The sequence below is a fragment of the Triturus cristatus genome, chromosome 3_2, assembly GCF_964204655.1.
Source record: "Triturus cristatus chromosome 3_2, aTriCri1.1, whole genome shotgun sequence".
Taxonomy (NCBI): domain Eukaryota; kingdom Metazoa; phylum Chordata; class Amphibia; order Caudata; family Salamandridae; genus Triturus; species Triturus cristatus.
In genome coordinates this window covers 166026193-166048648 of record NC_140584.1, presented here as the reverse complement: position 1 = coordinate 166048648, position 22456 = coordinate 166026193, and the positions used below count along the sequence as shown (strand labels likewise).

Genomic DNA, 22456 nt, shown 5'->3' with positions numbered 1-22456 from the left:
AACCCTTATACTTACAGCTGCCTCCTGTAGTACCTCCGCAGGAAGGAGTGGGCTGCGGCCCCCACAGCAAAGTTGCTACTTCCCGTATCCACTAGAATATTTAACTGGGGAAAAAATGAGAAAGGCAACAGGTGCTGAGTTAATGAATAAAGAGGTGCTACACAGGGAAGTGCTGAGACAGGTATCAGAAACGAAATGGAGAGATGTAGCCGAGGTGGATTAGTTAGGCCAAGAAAGAAACCACAACTGCAGAATGCAGTGTGGGTCATGTAGTATCCAGTACACACTCTATTAATCCCACCCAACAACACGCACACTGCACCCCCACTTCCTGCCACACTATGCACCCTGCAACCCTCAGCACTCATTGTGCACCGCCCACCACCCACACCGGAGCACACACATTCACACTTTGTTCTGGAGCACTCACTTGCACCCTACACTACACAAACTGCACACAACAGCACTCCTGTTGCAGGCCATAACACTCACTCTGCACCAAGCAAAAGTAACACGTCAAGCCACTGGAGTCACACTACATCCTACGACACCCACCATGCACTCTAGAGCACTCACACTCAACACTATATTGTGCAGCACTCCCTCTGCACCCCACACCACTCGCACTGCATACAACAGCACCCACACTCCAAGCCACAACACTTACTTGATAGCTGGAAGAACCCAACATTTATGCCACAACCCTTGCTCTGCACACTCATGAGGCACTCTGAGTGCTAACACTCACAGAGCAGTATTCAGCCCTTGCTGCACATTCTGAGTCACTCATATCACACACAGCTCCCACATTTCACACCATAATTTCATCATGCTCAGCACACAAATGCACCCACACTTTGTCACAGCACCCAAGAGCATCCACACGTCAGGTCACAACACCAACACCACTGCACACTTCAGCACACACTCCACACCCTGCAAACTGCATCACCCACTCTTCAAGCCACAACACTAACTCTGCATCCTACAACACTCACAGTGCTGAAAACAGCACTCACACATGTTGCCAACCTGGACCGCCTTGTACAACAAGTATTTATATATTACTGATGGCTTTTCAGTGAGAGCAACGAAGGAGCCTTTTGGTGTTGGCTATACAAAGCCCTATGTGTCCCCCCTCCTCTCGGGCACACCATGCTGTTTAAACAGGACCCTAGAAACACAAAGGCATGAATTAAAGAAAAACTGAAGACGTTTCTTAGTGCTGTAAAGGTGTGATGAATAAACGTGAGCAACCTTTATTTCGCCAGCGCTAAAGATTGTAGGTGGTACAACGTTTATCAAACTTACATCTCAGATTGTTTAACTTTAATGTCACATTTTCCCTAAAATAATATGTGAAAGTGAAAATGTCTGATCAACCGGTGCCGCTTTCTGACTTAAGTTGGCTGCTGTCCTTGACAGATACACTTTCCTTGCAACTACCCATCAATCTAGATTTTTTTTTTAATCAACAGAAGTTCAATGCCACCCCCACACTCTTACTGCCAAATACAATATCACGAAAATGCTGGTGAATATTTGCCAGGATTCTAATCGCATTACAGATCCTGCCAGGCAACCAGATACTGACTACTTTTGATGTCCCTGCTATTACCACACACATTTCCTGCAGCAAGCTCAAATCCATGCAGTATCCCACACGCTGCAAAACGCCAGCATGTCTTCACAGTTTCAAAACCGCCCCAATTCGCAAACTCAGGGCAATTTTTTTTTAGCTATCTAGTTTTGCAAAGTGGGCCACTTTTATTTTGGTGCCTGGCCCAACTTTTTGTCCCGGTCCGACCCTGCCCGCTTCCATTCCATTTCTGGCACGCACCCTCATCTCTGACTAAACACCTCAATGCAAACTTGCAGCCACCTGTGCAATTTAACTAAATAAACATGCAAACCTCTTCTAATGACCATCAATTGTGAACAGCAGTAAATCTTGCTTTACCCACTGCAAGACGCACAGCTCTGACAGTGCACCGCAATCCGGATTGGCAGTCCAAACTGCTCTTCCAGGACTGCGACCCCCGGGCAGCTCGGGCAAAGCATCGTTCTGGCCTTCACACAGTGTGCGCCTCATTTCAGCGGTCCTCGGGTCCCTTCCACTTCAATTGTATTTCTGGTGCCCCTGTTGGAGTTTAAGGCCTACCAAGGAACGGCTCTTTATGGTACCTGCATCACAGGATTGGAGGCCGATCTTTCCCTTTCCTTGTGGCCAAACACTAAAACTATTTGCCTCATTTCTACTTTGCATCTCCCATTTCGAAAATCTCTCCAGACCAGTGCTTAATTTGTACATCAAAGAGTGCCAGTGCCAAAAAAAGGCAACCTTTGTAATTCACATCCAGACACTCCCTGCCAATTTACCTCACTCTTGCTGGTCTCTGCTTTCTCCCTTTGCGGTGTTTTTTCCGTCTTTTTTCTTCCTCCGTCTTTCCGATTTGTATGTTTTTCCCTGTTTTACTCTCAGAAAATATTTGCCGAAGAGAAATAAGTGCCGCAGGTGGACCCAACCGGCTGAAATTAAGCCCCCGTCCAGACTTGGCTCGTTTCCCCAAGTGTTCAATCTAGTGCGCCTGGCAGTTCGGACTAAGTCCACTCTTTTTAGCGCCATGATACCCTATAGGCTAATTGCATGCATGCTTTACAAATACTCTATTCAGGGCTTTAAGTGTGATGAAAAAACTGATGGGCCTCTCAAAGGGGCGTGGTCGATATAATTAAGGGCGTGGCTTAAAAACATCTTAGCTAAAAATCTGTGCTTGGCACAGTGTGATGCCCGAATGGTATTTTGGTACTTCTGTCATTGCGATATATAATACAACAAGTAACATTACACCTCCAACAAGCCAGGACTATTGGATTTGCCAATGGGTATTTGCTGCGTGAGATAAATAAGCAACAACTATGGCTTCGTAGTATATGATATTGATAATGCTCTGTTTTGAAGTGAAGAGACTGTGAAAGGATAACGAGCCACTGAAGTTACATCAATGGCTGTGAATGGTGGCACTGCTGCGGAGTTAATATTTGTTTTTCACCCTGCGGTTGAGGGCAAAAACGGAGAGCCCGATAGGGACCCGTCTCAGCACCTGCTTATAAGAACTGCCGGTGCTGAGCACCGGCAGGACCCGGCCCACTTGAAGCCCTGACTGTAATCACCTGAATCGCTCATGGCACTCGCACTGTACTTTGGCAGTGTACCCCAACCCGGCATGTAGCGCCTCTTCTGTTCCAGGCCTGTGCTGCTGTGACCAGCACATGGCCCGCTCTGAAATCCAGTCCGGGTTTACAGCGCCTGTTGTCCTTCCAACAGCACAACCGTAATCCTGATTAGGGCTCCTTTCGGGCTATTTAATAGCTAATTACGCCCACGCTGTTTCCAGTGACTGCCATAAACCCTTTGAAATAGCCACAGCAGTCGCTTTTCCATTTCTGCAAAGACTGAATTTCTAGGGTCAGTCTGCAGGCTGAAGGTGACCCATTACACCCCCTTAGGTCCCACTACCACAGAAAGGCCTCAGTGTCTCTCACCTGCCAGAGAGAATACAACTGCAAAGATAGATGCCTAAGTTTTGGAGCAATCAGACTGTTTTATATTTATGAATGGAATAATATGTATATCTGGCCAAGAGAAGGCGTTAACTGGTTCGTCAGTTTTCTGTTTTCCAACACATTTCTAATATTGACGTACAGTGGTGAAGGTTTCAGCCAGCTTTCTCCGTCCATTGGCCTGTCTATGTGTCTTTCAAATGTCACTCACAATCGGCTTCTGCCATCACAGCAGAACATATTGAGCAATGTGTTACCTCCCCCGACCCCAAGCCCCTGGCTGGCTCTCTTCACTGTGAGTGACAGTATTTTGTGTGAGCAAGCCTGCCTAAAAAGTAGTCCACTTAAGTCCCAGGTCCGGTAAAACAATCTCTTGTTTTATATCAGTAACTTACCTTAATTTTATTCAAAAATATGCATGTCACCTTTAGACCACTACATTCTTTACTTTTCGTTACTTTTACATTTAAGAGGGGGGGAAACAATTAAAAAGGAAATCTAGGCTAGGCCAGATCTGTTGGCTTTGCCTATGCTCGTTTCACATGCTTTCAGGTGAGTTTGGATTGACACACGGGTTTGGGTGTGAACCCAGGCGCACCAACTGCTGAGTCTCTAGGACCAGCTCGAGCCCACCTTTCCAAATAATGGCGGACTATGTGTGTGCAACCTAACCTGCGAGGCCAGGGCCGCTCATCTCAGAACGAGTGTAGAGCATGGTACATTACAATGTGGCCTTTGTGTTCTGCAGCAAAGGTTGGGTGCGTAGCATAGCCGGTAAGTAAGCCTGGGTAGGACTGGCAGTTCACCCCTAGAGAAGGGACAAGTGAGAGGCAGGAGAGGAAGGCATGATGTTTGCACCATACTGGCTAGATAACTACACCGTAGGGCGATATATTTACTCAGTCTGGTAAATACCGCATACTCGGAGTTAAACCTGGGAAAATGGGGCATAACACGTAGAAATCGGCGCCTACTTCACTAAATGCTACATTCAGAGGTAATTACCTGATTTTTTTGTGCGCTAAATAAAATATCAGGAAGATTTTCTGCCAAAATTGGACTTCACTGTGGAAAATGAGGGGGGTGGGTAGTTTACCACACCCGATAATTAAGTATTGGGAAAGGTAAATCCCAAATATTTGGAACTGCACAACGATGGATTTTTTTGGCTTGTATAGTTTTTGTGCAGGGATGGGAACTGTCCGGGTCAATTGTGATTAGGGTCTATTTGTCAAGGACCCCTGCATCTCACAGTTTCTGTCTGAGGAATTAGAACTCAATTTTGTATTGTTACCCTTCTCATGCAAAGCGCATTGTCACCCATAGGACAATATGTTAATCTGTAAATAAATAAAATAGACTACGCATGCGCAGTGCTCTTCAATAATACACAGACTGTGCAACAAATTCAGTGTAAACAGCACAGATTATGTGCAATCTGATCTGAATGCATAGGTAACGACAGAGAGAAACGACACACTATACTGAATCGAGCAGCATAGTGCATTTCAAATATAACTATTAGACTCAACGGCACTATAAGCTTATTTTATATCAATTATGATGGAGCTTTTTTGTAGAAATAGTTTTTATTTCCCCATTGCATTTTCCTCAGGCAAAGTTTCCAAAACCACGATTTTCCCACCACAACCTTCCCTGGTCGCCCTGAATTATCCACACCAAGAATGTAGTGCCTTTTACATCCCTACCTGGAAAAAGTCGGTATTGTCGGAATAGGATGTAGTGCTCAACTGTGTCAAGACTGGACTGGCATTCAGGTGGAGCAGGTCAGCAAGGAGGGGAGACTTTTTACACGTTTAGGAATGACTGCATTTAGGGCCTGATGTACGAAAGGGATTTACGTTTACCCTTCCAGTGTCTATGGAGAAATGTGTTGTTTAATAAGGGCTGCACAATACGATCGGATTCCAGAAATATGTTAATAACTGGTTGGTTTCATATAGCTAAATGTGATTGTTGTGCCTTTTAAAGTGCAGGTTGTCACCGGGAACCCTTTCTTCCCAGTATGCACCCCCCCGCCCCCCGCCATACAATGTTCCACGCAACGAGCCCCTACTCGGTGACCCTTGTTAATGTTATGTAAGTGACCTCCCTGCAGCATGTGCAAGTCTGTGACGTGGGTGTCTCCCAGTCACATAACACCTCTCATTATATGTAAGTAACCTCACCACAGACTCGTGTCTGTGACGTGGGTGTCTCCCAGTCACACACTCTCCACAGCATGTACGAGTCTGTGACGTGGGTGTTTTCCAGTCACATAACACATCTCATATATAATTGACCTCACCACAGACTCGTGTCTGGGACGTGGGTGTCTCCCAGTCACATAGTGACCTCTCCACAATATGTACATGCATCCACCTATCGACCGTGGAACAAACTCAATTTGGAACACTTAGAAACACAACTAACAGCCAGTACAGATCTAGACACAATACATTCTGTCCAAAAACTATATGAGTGGCTAAACCTTTTGATATCCTGATACCACTAAAAACCACACAATTGAACAAAAGAAAACAGACACCTTGGACATTGGAGAAATACAGAGATAAAAGAGATAAAACATCAAATTAGAAAGCTGCACCGTGCCTGGCTCAAACAAACACCAATCAAGACAAACTTTGCCTACAGAAAATTAACAGATTCTACAAGTCAGCTATCAAAAAAGCTAAGAAAAGATACTAATCAGACAGAATTCAAAAAGCTAAATGTGCAAATAAAGAACTCTATAAAATTCTCAATTAAATTTGGAAACCAGACTGCCTAGAAGCTCATCACATTGCTCAAGATTTCGCAGACAAACTGGCACATCATTAAACGGCCAAAGCATACACGTTGGACTCATACTTAAAACAAAGACAAAGCACCAGTGCTGACCCTTTTCCAAAAGAGCAATCCAAAAAAACTCTAACCCAGCCTCTCTGTTCCTTTCAACACATTTCACACAATGAATTGTTTGACCTGGTCAAAGCAAGCAGGCCTGCTGGCAGCCCTTCTGACCTGTGCCCACCGCAAACCTTCAAGACAATTCTTCTAACAACCTCTACTGTCACTCCAGTAAAAAGAGTCATCAACAACTCCTTAACTACCAGAATATTTCCAGAAGAACTCAAAAAGTCCTACATATGCCCACTACTAAAGAAAACAAACTTGGACCCGCTGAACTCTGACAACAACAGACCGATTACAAATGGACCTTTCCTGGGCAAACTGATAGAAAGAGCAGCATTCGCCCACATGTCACAATTCATTGAAGAGAATGCCATACTTTCAGACTTCCAAATGGGATTCCGTCTAGGAAGAATCAGAGAATCTGCCCTCTTTGCCATCTAGGATGACCTGAAGAACACAGTTGACCGCAACGGTGTTGCTGTGCTACTTCTCTTGGAGCTCTCGGCTGCCTTTGTATCAGAGTTTCATTGTCAACTTTGTCAAAGACTTTACGAAGCTGACATAGAGGGGACTGCTCTAGACTGGATCGCGTCCTACCTTAGCAACAGAACAAACGTCATCCATAACCCCCCTTTCTTGTACAAACTGAACTTCACAAAAGCAGGGGTCCCTCAAGGCTCTATCATCTCATCCATGCTTTTCAACCTATACATGAAGTCATTACCGGCACTGATCCATCAATTTCACCTCAAGTGCTATAACTATGCAGATGACACGCAAATACTACTTCAATTGGAATGCCACAAAGACATTGGAAACTCGCAAATTTTCAGTTGTCTCCGAGCCGTGGATCAATGGATGACGTGGAGCCATCTCAAATTGAATGCTTCCAAAACAGAAATACTCCCATGTGGCGATTGGAAACATTAAGATCCGCTCGCCACGTGACCTGATGAGCTGGGAACACCGCCTAAAGTATCGAAGGAAGCAAGAAACCTCGGAATGACCATGGACTCCAAGCTATCAATGAATTCCCAAGTGGACAAACTAGCAAGATCAAGCTTTGTTACTATAAATACTCTGCAACGAATCTTCCCCCATTTTTGATTTCCACACAAGGTCGAGGCTACCATCTCTCTTTTTCTGTCCAAACTCGATTACACCAATACCCTCTACCACGGATCACCTTTAACGTACATGAAAAGACTACAACGGATTCAGAACTCGGCTGCTAGACTACTCTTGCATATAAAACCGCAAAACCACATCTCCCCTGCCTCAAAATACCTGCATTGGTTACCTGTTGCCAGAAGATCTACATTCAAGCTACTTTGTATAATCCACAAAGCGATGCATGGAACAGGACCGCTCTTCATCTGGAATAAAATCGCACTTTCAACAAAGGAACCTCTAGAGTGGCACACTGCCTCAAAGTCCCAACTACAAGAAAAATACCATGGGTGGCACATCGTTCTCTGTTCAAGAAGCCAAACTATGGAACTCTTTACCCCCCAACATAAGAGCCCTGGATAACCACCTTATCTTTAGAAAACTACTCAAGAATTGGCTCTTCCCCCACATAACCACCATACGCAAACAGAAATATACAGCATATCCTTCTGTATACAAGCATTTGTTTTTACTATAGATATGTACCTAGATATGTGTATTGGTTTGAAAAACGTGTAGAATTATGTTTAAAAAAATATAGATATCCATTACTTCTGCTTAACAAATGTACATATTACTGATAGTTACATTTTTCTATGTTTTAACATGTATATAAGTGACTGCATAAATAACTTAATCTGTTTTCATAACTATCTACAATTTATTTACTATTGAATTACAAACAAAAAGTGTAAATAAATAAATACCATTAATTTAAAGTACAACACTCGAAAGCCAGAGTTTATGTGATGCATCTTTAGTCTACATATACTACCTTCCTTTATGCATATATATACCTTCCATATAGTTATGTATCTATATATTTATTATTTTTCTTCTAATTCTTCGGCATATCCAATGCACTACCCTATTTTTCACCCTATACCGTTCTCAATATATCCTCTACCTCAACTCTCTGACTCATCTCAAACCTCTTTCTACTACCTACTCTTTCCAATGCACTACCCTATTTCTTACCCTATACCTCTATCAATATATCCTCTACCTCCACTCTCTCATTCATCCCAAACCTCATACCACTACTATGATCCCCAAAATAACCCTTTCTAGACCCTTCCCTATTCTACTCCTCCTTGCATCATCTCATACCTCTTTTACTATTCTGATCACCCAAAATAAGCCTTTCTAAACTCTTCCCTTTGACTCTTCCCCTCCACCTCCCTTTTATTCATCCCAAGCCTCTTCCTACTGCTATGAATTCCAAAACGAACAAAAAGATTTCTAAATCCTTTCCTCGTCTATCACTCCACTATCCCTTTCAATTCAAATAACAGACTTATATATCCACCACTCAAATTTATTTCATACTTAAATATACTAATTCACCACTAATCCTTTATCGGTTCCAGAATAGCTTGCTACTCGCCAAAAAAGGGCTTCAACGCCTCATCAGGGGTAGCAAGTGCTATATAAATGCATGCCTTTTTACCTCTTCTATCCCTCCACTATCCTTCTAAACCTTAATAACAGACTAACATATCCACCGCTCAAATTACTTTCATATTTCACTATACTAATTCACCACTAATACTTTATGGGTTCCAGAGTACCATGCTACACGCCGAAAAAGCACTTTCACGCCTCGTCAGGGGTAATAAGTGCTATATAAATGCAATTATAATACAATGTATGAGTCCCAGTCACACACAAGGTGGTGTGCGACTGAGATATCCACGCCACAGACTCGTACATGAAGTAGGGAGGTCACATACATATAATTAACAAGGGTCACCGAGTGGTGGCAAGTTGCATGGAACATTGAGATGGTGTCTGTGGCAAATGGCACGTAGGGATAGAGGTACACAATGGGAGTGCAGTAGTAGTACAGTGTGCAGGACAGGGGACATTGTGCAGGGCAGTGAGTGACCAGTGGGATAGCGAGTGAGAGTGAGAAGCAGTGCTGGACAGTGTCCGTGGAACAGTGAGGTAGGATGCAGGATAGTGGAATGAGTGCAGGTTTGTGGAACGGTGTGCGGGGTGGCGGGATGTGTGAGGGGCAGTGTCTGAAACAGTGGGTCTGTGTGCTAGAATGCCTGTGCCAAACAGTCGGACTGTGTGTATAACCATGGAGCGGGCTTAAGGTATGTTTGTGAAATACTGGAAATGTGGGTGGAAAAATGGAGCAGTGTGCACACTATGTGGAACAGAGGGACTGCATGTGCAACAGGAGGCCAGTGTGTGGGACAACGAGATGGGATATGGGAGGGAGTATGCGACAGGCTGCTGTGCGACACAGCTGTTGGAACAGGTGGGCAGTGTGAGACACAATAGGACCGTGGAAATGTGCAACAGTGGCATATAGAAGAAACATATAGTGGGATTCTCAGGACGGGACCAATGGCAGCAGATACACTCACCTTCTGGGGCGGGGTCCCAACGGTCATCTCCACGTAGTAGCCCTGTCCGGATTTGCCCCGCAGGTTGTCAATCATATCCATGAAGTTTACTCCTCGCCTCGCCTGGTCTTCCGCCGCTCGGGGAACCCTGTGCCCCTGGGGGCTCCCGGGGCCCGGCCCGTTCCTCAGGAGCAATCGAATACCCGGCTGTGCACTGCTGGTCCCCAGCAGAGCCCCGGTCAGCAGCAGCAGTAGCAGTAGCAGGCAGGGCTGGGGAGTGGTGGGGCGCCGGCCTGGTTCCATCTAAGCTCAGGGTGGGCCCTCGTTGAGGGATCTACACTGAAACGGTCTGCAGATCTCTACCCACCTCACCCTGGGAGCCAGAATCCTGGGTCTACTTAGTCTCAATTGACCTTGGGCCAGCTGCCTCTGCCCTGGGCCTTCTGGGCAGGCGAGAATGATGAACTTATCCGTGTGGGCAACATTTGAGCACCTCTCTTATTGGCAGCAGGGCACCAATGATCCCTTGGCTCTAAGGTTATCTTTCAATGTCCAGTTTCGTGAAAACCTAATATTTTGAGCTGTGCGCCTCCCACTCACTTCTATCGCCCAAACAAGCACTGTTCTGGCACCCCTTTACCAAGTCCCTCACAGACTTGGCCCAGAGCCCCTCTCCGTGTACACGATCCAGACTCCCCTGTGCTCTGGTTGGTGCTCCGGACAGCCTCGTCCTCCGGTTCTGGCCGATCCTCGTGCCAAGCGTCAGATGCTGGTTCCCACCAGCCACCCGGCTGGACTGGGACTGTATGAGGAGCACTCGATCAGTACTAGGCCCTGTCCACCCAACACCAGGCGTTGATACTAACCAGCTCACTCTCACTACCACCGTGATTCCGCTAGTCTCTGCTCTCCCAGCACCAGGGCCTGCTCCGCAAAACCCAGGCCTCTCCGCCCCCACTCCTAAGCCCGGCTCTCCCACTGCCAGGCCGTTCTCTCTCAATCCAAGACCCCCTCTTCCAAAACCAGGGCCCCCTTTCACAGCGTCAGCCACTCTGCAAGAAACAGGTACTGCTCCCCACAAACCGGGCCCTGGTCGCTCATACCAGTGTCTGTCCTGCTAGGACCCGGCTCTGACCCTGGACAGTTCCAATGCATCGGTACAGTGACTTCTCGCAGCCGCGCCTCTTCTCCGCCAGTCTCACTCCCCTTTATCAGCTGGACTCGACTCCATCACAGCGATGTCTCTTCCCGACCATAGCCGCGGCCAGCCACTCCTCCACCGGTACCTGGGCTGCTCCTCCACCCGGTCCTCCTCGGTGCAGGCCGTGCTCGGGACTCACCCTCTGTCCCGGGCTCTGCCGCCTCGCGCTGAGTTCTGGCCGCGCGAGTCTCTCTGCACTCTTGGGATAAGATTTATCTCTCCCAGGCTCCGCTAGGGGCTCACCCCCGGCTCCACCAGGCACTGCTCTCCCAGTACAAGGCTCCGAACCCCGCGTAGTATTTCCCGGTCCAGATTCTGCCCCGAACTCATCCACTGCTACCCGCGAGCTTCTTTCTCAGTCACGGGTGCTCACCGGCTCGCAGTCCACTACATTTCCCGGTGCTCTCCGGCCCTCAGTCCTACATCCCCCCGATGCCTCCCATCCCCGGCCCTAGCGGAAAGGCCTGCTGGTCCTCCAGAGCTGCCTCACTTCCTGGGGGCGGCTGGGAGCTGTAGTCTCCTCTCTGCTCCGGAGTCAGCAACATAGCACGGTCTCTGGCACCATCCGCTGGCCGAACTAGGTCTGTGCATCAGCCGCCGCTGTGGCATCCCTTTCACAAGAATACATTTAAGCTTTGTTTATTTGTATCTTTTAATTTTCATTTTGGCGTAGCAACAAAACTTTAAAATAGTAACACATTTCTGAGAAACAACTACAAACACACACAAAAGCAGCTAACTTTACACGTATACAGATTTTGTAACAAAACAAATTAACATTCTTCGGCCTTCAGGACTCCTGTATCAGAAAGAAGCAGACATTGTTTGAATTCCAGGAAATCAATTGAGGGACGCTTTTGTAGAAACAAGACTATTCTTGAGGAACGTGCTCCGAGCGCCACAGTGTAAACGAACAGTGTATCATTGTTTCTGGATCAGTCCAGCCTTTTCACTACACCATCTATAATATTACTATAGTCCTATCTTTTGTTTTTCCCCTGACCATCTGCCACTTACCTCTGGTACCAATCAATGTTAACACTACTTGGTGGTCACCAGAGAACTAGGTTTGAATGAGGAGTGTATGACGCATAAATGCTGATTTTTTTGAATTATCTCATCCTCTTTTCTTTGCTCTGCCTAACTGAGTTCTCTTCTATAATTTTCTTCTTCACGCGCCTATTTCTCCTATTGGCGTCCATTTTTTAATTGTTGATTTTTTAATTGTGTCTGTTTACTAGCGATGGTCAACAATTACCCAGGCAGAAAAAAAAACAGATCACGTTTTTATTATCTGTAGCCTAATTTCTTGAAATGTAAAGCGCTCTAACAATCTTGGCGCTGTAGAAAATTGAGTAAATAAGCAAAAGTGTCTCGAAAATGACATTGACCATACGAGATAACTGAGCGCAACATGTCCCAAGCGTATATGTATCTGTGGTATAATGTGTCTGCCATCGAGAAGATTGTCATTGCCAGTCATTACCATGCTGACAGGGGTTCGGCAAGTGCCCGAGCAATGGTGAAATACCAATTTAGGGTCATCTTTAGAGCAATGGGTCGCCCTGATGTCTGGGAAAGGCCCGGGTGCACGTGCTCGTGGTCAGTTCACTACTATTCATCTTCTGGTGTCTGTGTCCCTGATTACTGTAATGTGGGCCTAAGGCCCAACACGACAGCCTCAACCTTAATGTCGTCACATGAAGTGGAGCCACGTAGGCCGAGACATTTAGACCAAATGGTACTTTGTAAGTGATCAATAGGCAATCTTGGAACAGGGAACCACACAGGACAGCCCCATATGAGGATTGTAAGAGCATTAACGCAAAAAGCCTTTATGTGGGGGGTGTAATGCAAATCCTCCATACAAGGGAACATATCTCCACAAAACTAAAGCACACTTCTCCATTAATATACAGGGATCTCTTCGTGCAGTCCTACAGCAGCCCCAAATAACGTTTATCATAATGTTTTATTCTTAAATCGTGATAGGATACAAATGACTGCAGCTGCTGGTTGGCCAGGTGCCAGGAGCCTTTGAATCGTGACTTACCAAAGCATAAGATTTAGACTGGGGGGCCTGGAGGCCATTAGAAGCAGAAAGGGGTGGCAATGCATGGAAGCGAGCTGGACCAATAGCAGTTCTATCAAGAATCAAAGCGTCACCTGGGTAATAAGGGACTCTGATTGATGCAATGACCACTTAACTGAGGTGGTTGAGTGGGAGCTGTGCGAGGGAAAAGACTAAGCTGCTGAGGAAGATATCACAGAGATACACATCTGGGGTGTATCCCCAGTGCTTAATTTGTATAATAATAAGTGCCAGGGACCTGACCAGGATGCCCCGCAGCTTGCATCACCCATTGCCCTTGTCATCGCTGCCAATGACGGAACCAAAACAGCTACTAATCTTCTCTCTCCCCTGCAAGTGCGACAGTTCAGATTATCCAGGTCCCCAAATCCAAATGAATGACTGGGGAGGCAGGTATTATTTATTTATAATGTATATTACATTCCTCAACAACCGTTGTTCTGCTCATCTCAGATGAGCAACGTCACCTTGTGAAGAACCGTAAACCAATAAAGTGTAGGCGCCCGACATCGGATTCGGCAACCACCGGCTCAAATTAAGCTCTGCCCTGACTGAAGGGCAATAAACTCTGCTTTGGATTCGGCATTGATATCTCGGTGTAACAGCAGTCCAGGCCTCAGAATACAGCTCAGCTAAGAGATAGGCCAAGCTGCGAGGGGCGCCGAACAACAGTAATTTGCCTCAAAGTAGAGATGTGCCGCTTGTGCAGTTGAAACCTTTGCTGAAGTAAGTTCTGGTGCAGTGGAGTGGGGGAGCCCGGGCAGACGTTGCACAGCTTGCCAAAAGTGGGAGGCCCAGAAAATGAAAACCGATTTGAGTTTTGGGGCAGTGACAATGGTCGCAACCCATGAGACCAGACCTGTGAGCAAGATCTTAGCAAACTGCCTAGAAGGGGGAGGCGGCTTGGGGTGTAAAGGAGCCGGAAATGACCTCCGTCGGAAGTCAGACCCTTTTTCAGATAGGCACTACCAATATGGCTCCTTTCTAAATTGTAGGTACCCATCCGGGAACATACATACTAATAAACCAAGTAGCCAACCGAGAGATTTACCAAGCGATGGTGATGTTCAGTAAGTTAGAGGTCCAATTCTGGTCTTTCCCGAGACTTCTTTTTGACACCCCACGTGGGATGTGCTCGGGGTCTGAACCCAGCAGGTTGAGGAGGAGTGAGCTTAGCCTCACAAAACTCTCACTGGACTACATGCCGCTGCCTAACCCTAATGTGCTTCACAGTAGACACATCTTCTCGATTGAAGACAGTCCCAGGATGCTTGTTTCCGGTCCAGGGAGTGCCTGGCCTGGCAGTTCGGCCTGGACTGTTCCCTTGAGGAACAGGAACAAGACTGATTTTCATATGACTGGGTCTAAACTAGTATGGCGTGGGGGGGGGGGGGGGGGAGATAGATTTAGATCCAGATCTCTGTACTGGGGAGAATGTTTGACATTGTTCAGTAGTCTGTCCACCAATTGTTCTTTTTGCAGGATCTGAATCCAGCAGGATGAGGAGGAGTAAGTTCAGCTGTCACAAAACTCTCGCTGGACTACATGGCGGTGCCCAACTATAATGTGCTGCACAGTAGACACAGCTTCTCGATTGAAGACAAACACTCCCAGAGGTTCAAAATATCCAGATCAGGTTTAATGTGAGCGTCACTGCTGAGTACCAAGCATTAAAGCCCTATCCCATCTTTGCACAAACAGCAGCTCTCTATACATGTGACGGGAAATCCTTTATCACTCCCCAGATCCTTAGAAGGGTGTCTCTGTTTCCATGGTATGCGGTGCAGAACCCGCGGCCCATTTAAGAAATGCAACAAATGTGCAAAAGTTGCAGACATTTCTTCGAAGAGTTCCATAATTGTATCTGGTTTGTCCTTCCATTTCTGATAGGCTTTGCTGCCCATCAGTCAGGAGTATGTATCCCAGCCGACTCTGTGTTTTTGACGGCAGAGGTACACAGTGTGGGTTCGCTGTTCCAACAGTTGACACTCAGAATAGACATACAAACTACAGTGAAACTAGAAAGTGATGAACCTTGAAAGGGATGCCAGCTGACTTGTCTGTAGGACACTGTTTTGCCTTTACAGACACTGGACTCCATTAGACTCCATTTTCTTATTCCATCCACATGGGCCCATTTTTATGTGTTTGTGTATATATATATATATATATTCACTGAAAAAACCATAGGTTTCACACATGTTATAGTTAGCGGAAATTTTACTGATAAAAAACCTGTGAAATTGCCCCGTTATAGTTAGTGCTGGCAACTATAACTCACGCGACCGCAATCCTCTGCTGATGCTAATACTGTATTTAGACACTTATTTGCCCATGTCTTCTTCCATACATTTTTAGCTATACATATATTACAAATATTTTTTTTTCATAAAGACACATATGTCATCAGCAGAAGATTGCGGTCGCGTGAGTTATAGTTGCCAGCACTAACTATAACGGGGCAATTTCACAGGTTTTTTATCAGTAAAATTTCCGCTAACTATAACATGTGTGAAACCTATGGTTTTTTCAGTGAATTTGCAAGGTTTTTTAAATGCTAATTCCTAACTATAACGTGTGTGAAACCTATGGTTTTTTCAGTGAATTTGTACGTTTTTTTAAATGCTAAGTTACTTTACGCCATTCGAGGCGTGCGCGCCCACTTAACGCAGTTCGTTCCGTGCACGGTTTTTATCAACTTTAATAAGCCCTGTACATTTGGTGGCCTTCGGCCACCAAAAGCACAGGGGGTGGGGTCAATGTGCATAGTGTTTTTTTTATTTCGATTTTATAATTTCATGTTGCCAAAATTTAGTTTTTTTTACCTATTAATAAGCCCTGTACATTTGGTGGCCTACGGCCACCAAAAGCACAGGGGGTGGGGTAAGTGTGGATAGTGTTTTTTTCCATTATAATGAGCCCTGTACATTTGGTGGCCTACGGCCACCAAAAGCACAGGGGGTGGGGTAAGTGTGGATAGTGTTTTTTTCCCTTATAATAAGCCCTGAACATTTGGTGGCCTTCGGCCACCAAAAGCACAGGGGGTGGGGTAAGTGTGGATAGTGTTTTTTTCCCTTATAATAAGCCCTGTACATTTGGTGGCCTACGGCCACCAAAAGCACAGGGGGTGGGGTAAGTGTGGATAGTGTTTTTTTCCATTACAATAAGCCCTGAACATTTGGTGGCCTTCGACCACCAAAAGCACAGGGGGTGGGGTAAGTGTGGATAGTGTTTTTTTCCCATGTAATGAGCCCTGTACATTTGGTGGCCTTCGGCCACCAAAAGCACAGGGGGTGGGGTAAGTGTGGATAGTGTTTTTTTATTTTTATTTTTTTACCGTACGCTTACGGTAAGCGTACAGTAAGCGTACCCCGCGAAATTGCCGAAAAAAAAATAAAACCGTTTTTGCTCTTGGGGGATGTTTGTGGACTCCCTCAACATGACTATGTGGGAGGGAGTTGTCAAAACAGCCCCGTAACATGTTTTTGGCCATCATGTTTGATAAACAAAACTCAGTGCGAGAGACAAAATGGCGGCCGCCGCTTCCTGGTTTCGGCCGATTCGAATGTTTACTAAGATCTAAGAGCCAATCAGAATCGCGCTCGCGCACTCCACCGTACGCTTACCGTAAGCGTACGGTAAGCGTACCGTAAGCGGGCTCAGATATATATATTGATTTAAAGGCTATTTTCTCAGAATCTACTGAACAGATTTACACCAAACCTACAAAAGGCACTTCCTTGACCTAGGGACTACCTCTCTGCCAAATTTTGAGTAATTCTGTTCAGCCGTTCGGGCTGTAGCTCGTTCTAAAGGTCCTATGGAAAAATGCATGGGAAAAACGCGTTTTGGGACCCCCCTTTTATCTCAGCCCCTGCTTGACGGATCCCCCCGAGACTTTCAGGGTAGGAGCGGAGCGTAGCGCCCCACCTATTTCGAGAAATTCGCGAGTATTCGTCGACCGGCGCCAAAGTTATTCAAAATAGAATGTTGAGGTTTTCCTATGGAAACGTGGTCCTAACTATAACTACCTACTGGCGACCGCCAGTAGGTAATATATATATATATATATATATATATATATATATATATATATATATATATATATATATATATCAGGGTCCCTGGGGTCTAATAAGGCTTGGGGAGTGGGGCTGCATGCCCACTCCCCTTTTTTTAATTATATTTGGCCCTGGGGGGATTGGGGTCCCCAGGTCCTAATAATTCTCAGGGAGGAGGGATATGCACCCTCCGCTTAGATTTCGGCCTGGGGATGGAGTCCCTGGGCCCCAAGAAGGCTTGGGGAGGGGGCCGTGCAGCTCCTTTCCTCTTTTTTTATTGTATTTGGCTGAGGGAATGTGGTCCTCGAGGCCTATTAAAGCTTGAGGAGGGGGCTGCAGGCTCTTCTCCCCTACTTAATTGTATTTGGCCCAAGAAGATAGGATCACCGGGGGGCTTTTACGGCTTTGCCGTGTGCCCCCCTCTCTGCTTTTTATGGAACTGGCCCTAAGGGATGGGGTCTTCGGGGCCATTTAAGGGTTAGGAAGAGGGCTGCATGCCTCCTCCCCTTAATGCAGAGGTCTTCAAACTTTTTGATGCCAAGACCCCTCTTTCAACATTTGTTAGGTGTAAGGACCCCCTCCTGACAAAAATTTCCAGAACTTGGTACACCTCATCATTGACGACCATTGACGACCATAAACACCTCCAAATCCTACAGCATATCATTTTTACAGTGGGGAAATAATAATAAATAACTTTCAGCAAGCCAAAGATTTGTGGGTGACTGTGGTTCAGTGTCCAGAAAGAAATGACCAAAAAATGCACAAAGTTACTTTATTTTTCACAAACAAAACATAATTTGACAAAACTTATTCGGATAAAGACACCTTTCAATGTGATGGGTGTGCCTGTTTTTCTGCAGAGAAACAGTCAATATGTGATACCAGTTTAACACCCAAATATAGCAATAAACAATGACAAGGTGACCAGTTCAGCTTTGCAAAGGGCCTTCTACTATGTGGCCCAGATCTATTGGCTGTTGGTGAATGTTTGATTTGCTCTGCATTTCGTCCATCATCTGTGTGTCTGTTGCTTTCTCGCCTCAAGTACTCCGAGTATGCCCAGACGTGGGTCCTGGTCTCACTGTTCCACTGGATTGAAGCTAGTCTGGCTGATATGGGGTGATGCCCAGAAACCGCCGCCAGGATGCTTGTTTCTGGTCCTGGGAGGACCTGTCTTGGCGGTTCGGTCTGGACTGCTCCCATGAGACACAGGGTCAAGACTGATTTGCATATGGCTGGGTCTAAACTGGGGGTGGCATGGTGAGCAAAAGAACGATAGATTTAACCCAGATATATTGACTGGTGGTGAATGTTTTGATTGGCTTTGCATTCCGTCCATCATCTGTGTGTCTTTTACTTTCTCACCATAAGTGTGCCGGATATGCCCAGACGTGGGTCCTGGTCTCACTGTTCCACTGGATTGAAGCTAGTTTGGCTGATATGGGGTGATGCCCAGAAACCGCCGCCAGGATGCTTGTTTCTGGTCCTGGGAGGACCTGTCTTGGCGGTTCGGTCTGGACTGCTCCCATGAGACACAGGGTCAAGACTGATTTGCATATGGCTGGGTCTAAACTGGGGGTGGTATGGTGAGCAAAAGAACGATAGATTTAACCCAGATATATTGACTGGTGGTGAATGTTTTGATTGGCTTTGCATTCCGTCCATCATCTGTGTGTCTTTTGCTTTCTCGCCTCAAGTACTCCGAGTATGCCCAGACGTGGGTCCTGGTCTCACTGTTCCACTGGATTGAAGCTAGTCTGGCTGATATGGGGTGATGCCCAGAAACCGCCGCCAGGATGCTTGTTTCTGGTCCTGGGAGGACCTGTCTTGGCGGTTCGGTCTGGACTGCTCCCATGAGACACAGGGTCAAGACTGATTTGCATATGGCTGGGTCTAAACTGGGGGTGGCATGGTGAGCAAAAGAATGATAGATTTAACCCAGATATATTGACTGGTGTTGAATGTTTTGATTGGCTTTGCATTCCGTCCATCATCTGTGTGTCTTTTACTTTCTCACCATAAGTGTGCCGGATATGCCCAGACGTGGGTCCTGGGCTCACTGTGCCACTGGATTCAAGCTAGTCTGGCTGATGAGGGGTGATGCCCCAAAACCGGTCCCAGGATGCTTGTTTCTGGTCCAGGGAGAACCTGGCTTGGCAGTTAGGTCTGGACTGTTCCCGTGAGGCACAAGGTCAAGACTGATTTGCTTATGGTTGGGTCTAAACTGGGGTGGCATGGTGAGCAAAAGAACGATGGATTTAACCCAGATCTATTGACTGGTGGTGAATGTTTGATTTGCTCTGCATTCTGTCCAACATCTGTGTGTCTTTTGCTTTCTCGCCCTAAGTGTGCCGGGTATGCCCAGACGTGGGTCCAGGCTCACTGTGCCACTGGATTCAAGCTAGTCTGGCTGATGAAAATGTTTTTTGTTCAAATCAGCAGCTTATGCGGCACATGATGGATTATGTGGCAAATGCGGCAAATCTATAATCATGCTAATATTGCCGCTGCCACACAATCGCATATTTCTAGTGGCCCTGGGTATAATGGCTGTAATACATGGGCTGCAACTTTAGTGCAAGGCATCAGAGGAGAACCATACTATATTTCATGGGATGCTGATGGCTTGGCTTCTTGTGTTTGCCTTGACTTTTACAGCTCCATAGAATTGGAGGTTGCTGAACATCATTCTATATTAATTCAAACATACCATTTATAATCATTAATGATGAACTGTAAGGTCTAAGTAGGATGCTGTATTTATTTCCAGGGGAGGAAGTAGTTCCTTAATCTTCTTTCACACTGTTTTTCTAAAAAGATTTTTATTTTTAACATTATGAAAACAGACACTTCTATTTTAGCAAAAACAAAGTCCTGGTTATATTAGCTTGCTGCTGTTGTTGACTTCAGTCATGTTTCAGGGGCTAGAGGGCCTTGCGAGTCTGAACATGGGGCGGGGTCAAAGATGTGGCTAAAAGCTAAATATTCTGTACATTTCTTAGGACTTCACTGTCAGGTAACTACATATAAAATAGCGGGCAACTTAAATGAAAAATAATATGAAAAGTTGTTATTGTACATTATGAAACCTCTATTAGTGAATGCCCTGCACATGACTGTGTATAACTAGAGAGCCACAGAATTAAATCTTGGTTAGTGTAGTGGGGCATAGCAGCATGTATTTTTAGTGTTACGAGGTCACATCCTATGACAGAAGGCACTTTGAATATGTAAGTCATTGCTTTATACTTGCATTACATGCAGTATAAGATAGACTGCTACAAAATGCACAAAAAGCTTTACAATAAAATAGTGCTTCAAATATATAGATTTTAGTAATACCTAGACCATACGTAATGCTATATATATTTTTTTTACATAACTGTTCTTTCAAAACCTCCTTAGGGATAATGAGTGCTATGTAAATACAATGGCAATTAAAAGCAGGCACTTCACAGCTCAGTTGTTAACTCTTTGCACTACCACTCAAAAAGAAGCTTCAAGTGATTAGCTCAATTAAAACCACTACCAGCTGCCAAGCATCCTTTACATTTTGAGATTTACCTGTACAATTGCAGATTAAGTCGTTGTACACGTGCATTTCTTTCAGGCAGGCAGCACACTGGCAGAAAGGCGTGTTTAACTGTCTGGCAGGCTTCGGTTTTACAGCACAGGAGAGTCCCTGAATTACATTTCAGCTGAAGAGACTGAGGAATGCGTGCCTCCCTTCCCATGACTCCACCGCCCCTCTCGGGGTCGCGCCCCACAGATTGAAGACATCTGCCTTAATATATATGTTTTTGCTCCAGAGAATGTGGCACGTGGGGCATGAAGACCAACCTTACGGTGCACACGCCAAAACCTGTGCACATTGTGGGGCTGTCAGCGTGCTAGGGGCTTGGCCACAGGGCCCAGTGGCAAGCGAAGTCCTGTGGCCAACACCTCACCGCGCACAGCCAAAGGCTGTGTGCAGCATAGGGTTGGCTGCCTGTGGGGAGTTGGAAGCAGGGTCTGGCTGCAACACATGCCCTGTGGCTAACCCCACGCTATGTACGACCAAAGGCTGTACATGGCGTGGGGTAGGCTGCCTCTGGTGACTGCATGTGGGGAGTTGGAAGAAATAACTGGCTGTAAGCCAGGCCCTGTGGCCAGGTGACTACATGCCCGATAAGCCCTGCTACAACCTTTTCTGCCCTGAGGAACAGGATGAGGGGACAGAGAGTGCTATAAAGCATGCTCATGCATCCTGCTGCAAGGGGGGCACAGCCGCTTTTTTGCTGGCATTACGTGTCCTGGATGCCATGCCACAACCTTTGCCACACTGAGGACTAGGGGGAGGGGACGAGTCCTTTAAAGAGCGTGGATGCCGTGGATGTCAATTCACCAAAATGCCTGGAGTAATGGAAATGACTTCACATGCCCCTTGACCTTCACTTTCACTCACACATAGATATGCTTATACATACACAGTTATTCACACATACACTCACATTCACACATACACACACTCTTTCTTACACAAATACACTCAAAACTGCAAGCATGCACACAACATGCATACATTTAAAAGCTTTTGTTTTTACTTACCTCAGCTGGCAGGGAAAGTCATATTCCAGCTATTTGTACTCCATTTTTTATTAAACTGATAGCAAATAATGAAATATTATCCACTATTAGTATAATAAAAAAATGACAAAAAACGAGGTGATTGAAGACCCCACCGACCTCCAGATGGGCCACATACTTTTTTCCTGCCACTGATTTTGCCACTGCTGCTGCTAGGGGCCGCATAGGCAGTGCCAAGGGGCACAAGGGGTATGCCATTGAATACATCAGTGGCCACTGATTGACGTCCATGGTGGATGTATCCCGCTGCAAGAGCGGGCCCGTCTGAGCCCATCAGCGCACAGACGAGGCATATTTATTTTTTATTCACAGTGTGTTGGGAAGAAAAGGGCTATCCGTATTTTCGGGCCTGGAGGGTAGGAGCAATGAATATTTTGTCATCATTAATTTACTAGTGCAATTTGAGCCGAGATTTCTGCCTCTTAATAACAGCAGAATTGCGGATATTTGGATCCTAGGTACCATT

At 45.9% G+C, this 22456-nt stretch overlaps 1 protein-coding gene across 1 annotated transcript in view; it reads right to left on the bottom strand.

Moving 5' to 3' along the window:
- The window catches only part of BACE1 (beta-secretase 1), a 120757-nt gene extending 109087 nt beyond the window's left edge, over positions 1 to 11670 (bottom strand). Inside the window, exons 1-2 of the mRNA XM_085647441.1 lie at positions 10029 to 11670; positions 16 to 104 (exon numbers count right to left, since the gene is read on the bottom strand). Coding sequence (XP_085503567.1) covers positions 16 to 104; positions 10029 to 10310 — 371 coding nt within the window. The 5' untranslated portion in view covers positions 10311 to 11670. The remainder of the gene's footprint in view (positions 1 to 15; positions 105 to 10028) is intronic.
- Positions 11671 to 22456: the final 10786 nt, after the last annotated feature.